The following is a 6000-nucleotide window of genomic DNA, read 5'->3' on the forward strand; positions in this document are numbered from 1 at the left end:
GACAACCTCCACAGCATTTCAGGCTACAGCTTCATGATGCAAAATGCATAGTTACAATTAGGTAAATCGAGAGATTTCTATTATATGGAATTTCAGATTTTGAAGCTCTTTGAGATAAAGCCCTTGTGAAGAGGATCCTCAAGATTCTGATCTCCTTTGGTTACATCTGAACATACATATTACCGAACAGCCCTTGTCAGAGAACAAACCCTGTAAGGAGATGGTTCTATCCTCTCTCCAAACAATACTTGGCCAAGGTTTTCAGAGGGACGCTTCTTTCCTTCCGCTTGGCAAAAATCAAACCTGAATTAGAGAAAAGATACAAAAGTTAATAAAAATATTCTCTGCGGCAAATCAGCACCTTCATCACAAGTAAAGGAACTATATGGCTTTCCTTCTAGACAACAGTTTCTCCCTTAAACCTGTGAGGCAAAGTGTGAAAATCACAGTCCCGTTTTGGAAAAAACGGAACAAAAGCAACAATCAAATCTCTTCTTCAGCTATTTCAGAACTCAGTTTATATTAAACATGGCAGCATAACAGTTTCCTGAAGTAATCAGAAGTTTCCTATTTGAACAGGGATTTTAGCCAAGAATTAAACCTTCACATAGAGTTTCATGACAGCTCTGAGAGAAAAACATGCAGGCCAGATTCTCGGGCTGGGGAGTAATAAAAGAAAAAAAAATTACAAAATTACACAGACACACACACGTATACAGACAGCTCCTTTACAGCAAGCACTATTACATAAACAGGTTACTGCAGTTTTATTCACCAAAACATTTAATAGCACATCCTCCAAGTTTTTCCAGCCTAATTTCAAGTATATCACATTTGTGTTCATTAAAGTGTAGACAAAACTACTGCTTAACCTCTCCAATGTTAACAATCAAAATATTCTTTGAAGCAACAACTTTACACAGGTGTACCAGGCACTGACATATTTTGTGGCTCCTATGATGTGTACCAAGAAAACATTTAACACCTCATTAAGATAATTGATGGGAAGTTCACACTTCATTACCACTTTAACTCCTCTGGCTATAGGCTACTAAAGACAGCAGTAATACTTTGATCTATAAAATGACAACTAATGCACACACACATTTTAACCTTAAGTTACTCTAAAGCAGTGATTCGACCTACATGAGGGCCTATGAATCCATGCACTACTTCTGAAGTATGAGCAATGACAACCAAGAAGAAGGAAGCAATGCATGCATCCATCTGCTGGTTGAAAATTCTCTATTGGTAAACTTATGTTAGCAAAACAAATAGACATTACTCACTGGCAAACTGCCGTAGCAAGAGGCAGATAATACTTTAAGATAAATTAAATTCATCTTTTTGGAAGAACTGGCAACTAAAATGACACAAACAATATAATATACTTACGCAGTATATTCGTAGGGAAGGACAGACTCTACAGAGTCAAGCCTGTTCACAAACAGCTCGATTCCAGACTGAAAGAGTGGAGATAGTCATCAGTTATATTAAAGCACTTCTTCAATTCTGACAGATATATATATATAAATAGATTTGCATGAATAAGGTAAAGGAAAGCTGAAAATGTAAGATTTGTGTAATTATACATCTTGAAATGTAGAATCTTGTGTAATGAACTGTATCTGCTGAGACCATAAGTAAAACACTATCTAACCATCACAAAAACAGTGATCACATGACAAAACCACTTTAAGGCTAACAAACCATTCAAACTCAAAGAAATCATGCACAAGAATAATACAGTTACCACAGCTGCCAGTGTTTTAGTTTGGTGTACCCAGTTAGAGCCATATTAATCATCACCACAACTTTTGTGTAATAAAAGTCTTAAAAGAACATGAATAAAAGTATGGATGATATCAGTACTTCTCCCTATAACTAAGCCACTCCACAATTTTATCTATGTAGCAACTGGAAACTGAACTATGATGATTTAAACAATGTATTCAGACTGATACACTGTTTTAAGTTTGTACAGAAGCTCTTTCCAAAGAGAAGGCAAGGATATCCACATTTACCTCCTTATAAAAGTTTATCAATAACTCTAGCAACTCTTGACTAAGAACCTGAAATTCAGCCTGCTGTGGTTTCAGACTAGTTTGGTCTATATACATTAATTACAGATGGGGTAGCCTGCTGCTACAGAAAGGGAGAGGTCTCTCACTCTTTCCTCTTAGTCTCAAAATTCCTTCCCTTATTCTAGTCCCGCAGCCCCAAAACATCTCAACCGTTTACCTTACACTGTTTTTGGCAGTTATCTGCTTACACAGTAAACCAATTCAACTAGCTAAAACAGCAAAAGATTTACCCCCAAAAGAATTTAAAGAGCAATTTTTAGCAGCATAGCAAGTTAAACTATCTTACTCTGCAATTAGACAACAACTGGAGACAGCAAAAGGAAGGGAGTGCTTTCATGAACAAGACCTCCCCCTTTCAACAGCAACCCATCTATTTTCTCACCATGAACCAAAAGGAGAGCTTTTCCTCCCTATGAAAATTCACTCAAGTTTAGCCAAACCAAGAAATTCTGGAGGGAAAAGGAGAAAAAAAAAAAAAAAAAAAAAGGATGGAATTGTAAAAAGTAGCTATTTTTCATTGGAGGAGGGAATTTACCCAAATGCTCCAATTTTCCATGAGAAGTATATGCATTACTGCAGATCACCATCTTTGATAAAGAATTTCCCATAAAACAACAAGTCCCCTTTGGAGCCATCAGTATTTTTTTAAACTGAGTAAGGATTCTTAATGCTCAGGCAAGAGTTACTATTTAAGTCTGCATAGATTACATTTCATTTCTGATGATAATCCAACCAGAAACAGGAAAGCAGCCAAACTGAGTTTGCCCAAGCAGATTAGCAGACAGCTTGGAGGAAGGGGCAAAGTTATGAGTCTCATCATTCTCGTGCTGCTAGCTGTGTGCCCCACTAACAACATCCCATCTCACCAACAGAGGACATATAGAAGCTATAGAGATTATAATAGACAAATAGTACCATTTAGAGATCTGGTCTTTGGATCAAAATCCTCAAGGCAGGGGAAAACTCAACATTATTACTGACATAATCAACAGTGACAATTGCAAGAACTCAGCAAGAGCATGTGAAAAATTAAGGTTGTTCAGGGAAGCTTAGTTTTACTCACTTACATAAATATTATGATATAGTGATTATCTGATCGCGTATTGTTTCTCCTCACCAGGGACCAGACTACATGGAGAGACCTGGATGCAAAGTGTGATTTAGCTTTCTTCATATACCTATGTCTCACTTTGTATGTATATGGCTAGCATAAGGCAGAGGAATATAAGAGGTGGCTAATTTCAGAAAGATATTTTTGCAATAATACACTTGGTTAGGTTACCCTAAAATGTTCAGCTAGCCACTGGTAGTAGATTTACATCACCTAAGCACCTTACTTCACATTTACAAAATGATAAATTCTCAGGATAAGGAGACAAGCATTTTGTACACAAGGGGAAAAAAATACAGACATATCTGCAAAAGATGACCCCGTGTCTCAGGTTGATTACAAAAGACAGTAGGTAACCTAGTTTACTTCACTTTTAAAAAAATAAAAATATTTCTGCCACAATCCTAACTTAAAACAGGAATAATTCAAACATAGCGATATTTTTCAGGGATATTGTGAAAATCTACAAACTGCAGCTTTAAAGTCTTAGCCTGTACTTGAAGAAAAAAAAAAAAACAAACATTCCTGAAGAGAGTAGTGCAGCACTGTAACAGGTCACCCAGGGAGGTAACGGATGCTCCATGCTTGGATGTTTTCAAGGCTTGCTTAAACAAAGGTAGAGCTGAACTGATCTACTGCCGGCAACAGCCTTACTTCAAGCATGAGGTTGGACTGTGTGACCTCCTGAGGTCAATTCCAAACACCATTTCTATGATCCTATAAAAGAATATCCACAGAATATTTTACTACTACAACACAAGCGGTACGGAAACAAAAGTGAAAAAATCCACAGCTCTGTGTTAGGTGCAAGATTTGACTGGTCTGAATAGAACAATACACTTGAGAAAGAAGGGAAAAAACATTCATAGCAATTACACTTTAATTATCTTATTAGCCTATTACCTGCTCTTCTGATTCTGGACAGCAAATTGACAAAGTCAGTGCAAGGTATTTACCAAAAGCATGCAATTTAAACAGACTCTTATTCTGAAGAATCATGGACCAGTGTTTCATGTAATAGAGAAGCTAAGAGATCAGAAAGTGTGAGATAGCCGCTTTGAACAGCAGTAAGACAACAGATCATAAAAGCGATTGGTCTTGAACCTCCTCATTCAAGTCTTAAAGCACGGTCTTGTGTAATTTCCATCACAGTAACAGCAAACAACTTCTACAGCTCATCCAAAGGACCGAAGACTATTTTAAGTACAGACCCCTTACAAGCCAACATCCTTACAAATAAGTATTTTGGTTATGTGAACTTTGCTTGTCACTTATGTAGGCATGACAAGAAGTTTAAGCTTCACTTGGGGCTCTGGGGCCTAGAAGCCCCTACACTTCGGATTCTTGCAGTTAGGAAGACACAGCAAGGAGAGTGTCACTGCCTGCTTGCCTTGATTTTCTATCTGCTTGTGACCATCAGCTGCTCGCTCCTGCCAAGAATCACACACACACACCCCCCCTGGCACGACCTGTCACTGTGACCCTTACTTTCTGCAGCTTTCCAGCAAGTATTTTTAAAAGGGCCCGAGAGATAAGCGGCCGGGGCTTCCTATTTCCGCAACGTGACCGTAACTCACGAGATGAACCGACAGCTCTTTCCCTCCCTGCGAGGGACCGCGGACACTTCACCATTAGCCACTACTGCGGGGACTGAAACGCGCTCCAAGTCCCTGCGGCAACAGCCCCCGGGACGCCAGGGTCGTTACAGGGAGACAGCTACGAACCCTCCGGAAAACCCCCAACAACACCCCCCCCCGCAGCAGCAGGTTAAAACACCGCGCAGCAACCCGGGCCTCAGGGGCGCGGGCGGCGTCGAGGCCTCCCCTCAGCGACGGCGGGCCCGGCCCGGCCCGGCCCCCTCAGGCTCACCCTGCACTCGGGCTTCTCCTTGCCAGCCTCGCAGAAGTTGACGGGCGCCAGGCCCGGCAGGTAGAAGGCGGCGGCGGAGGGCGCGGCCGCCGCCAGCGCCGCGGCGATGAGGAGCCGCCGCAGAGCCATGGCCGGGGGGGGGGGTGGGCGCGCGGAGGAACGGCGGTGGCGGCGCGGGGCGGCTTGCGCGGGCGGGGGGGGGGGGGATGGTCCCTGGGCGCCTCTCGCGCGCGCCCGCGGCGGCAAACGGTCGCGGCTGGCGACTCCCCCCGCCCTGACGGCCGCCACTTCCGGCTTCTCGCGCGCGCGACACGTCACCCCGCGCAGACCACCTGACGAGCGCGACGGGGGTGGGGCCGGCGCACGCGACGAACCGGACCGGCCCCTCGCGCGTTCGCTTCCGGAGCCGAGCCCCGCCTGGCTCGGTTGCCATGGCAGCGCGGCGCACTACGCCGGGGGCGGCGCGGGAGAGGGGAGTCACGGCGGCCGGCCCGGCCCGGCCCGGCCCGGCCCTCCCCTCCCCTCCCCTCCCCTCCCCTCCCTTCCCCTCCCCGGGAGCGCTGAGGGGCGGCCCCGGCCGCCGAAGAACGACGGGGGGGCGATAGGAGCGGCGCCCAGCGGCCGTTTGGGACCCCCGCCTGGGCGGTCCCAGCGAGGCCTGGCCCTGCTGCCGGTCAGGCTGCGCGGCTGTTCAGCGGTCCTTGCTCTTTTAAAAATATATTTTGTCTTTTTTTTTTTTTTTTTTTTTTTTAATTATCAAGGGTTTCCCCATGGACAACTCGGTTTTCAAAGGGAACTTGAGGCGAGACCTACCACCGGCTGAGTGGAGCCGAGGAGGAGACAGACAGACAGACAGACAGACAGACAGATGGTGGCTGTGCTGGACGTCTGTTACAGCTCAACGTTCAGAACAACCCGGGTCCGCGTTCCCTCTGT

At 44.6% G+C, this 6000-nt stretch overlaps 1 protein-coding gene across 1 annotated transcript in view; it reads right to left on the reverse strand.

Moving 5' to 3' along the window:
• Positions 1-5388, reverse strand: part of TM9SF2 (transmembrane 9 superfamily member 2) — a 28020-nt gene extending 22632 nt beyond the window's left edge. The window contains exons 1-3 of the mRNA XM_075740886.1: positions 5065-5388; positions 1396-1463; positions 210-303 (exon numbers count right to left, since the gene is read on the reverse strand). Of these exons, the coding sequence (XP_075597001.1) occupies positions 210-303; positions 1396-1463; positions 5065-5193 (291 nt within the window). The 5' untranslated portion in view covers positions 5194-5388. The remainder of the gene's footprint in view (positions 1-209; positions 304-1395; positions 1464-5064) is intronic.
• Positions 5389-6000: the final 612 nt, after the last annotated feature.

Source organism: Balearica regulorum, chromosome 1 (genome assembly GCF_011004875.1).
Source record: "Balearica regulorum gibbericeps isolate bBalReg1 chromosome 1, bBalReg1.pri, whole genome shotgun sequence".
Classification (NCBI taxonomy): domain Eukaryota; kingdom Metazoa; phylum Chordata; class Aves; order Gruiformes; family Gruidae; genus Balearica; species Balearica regulorum.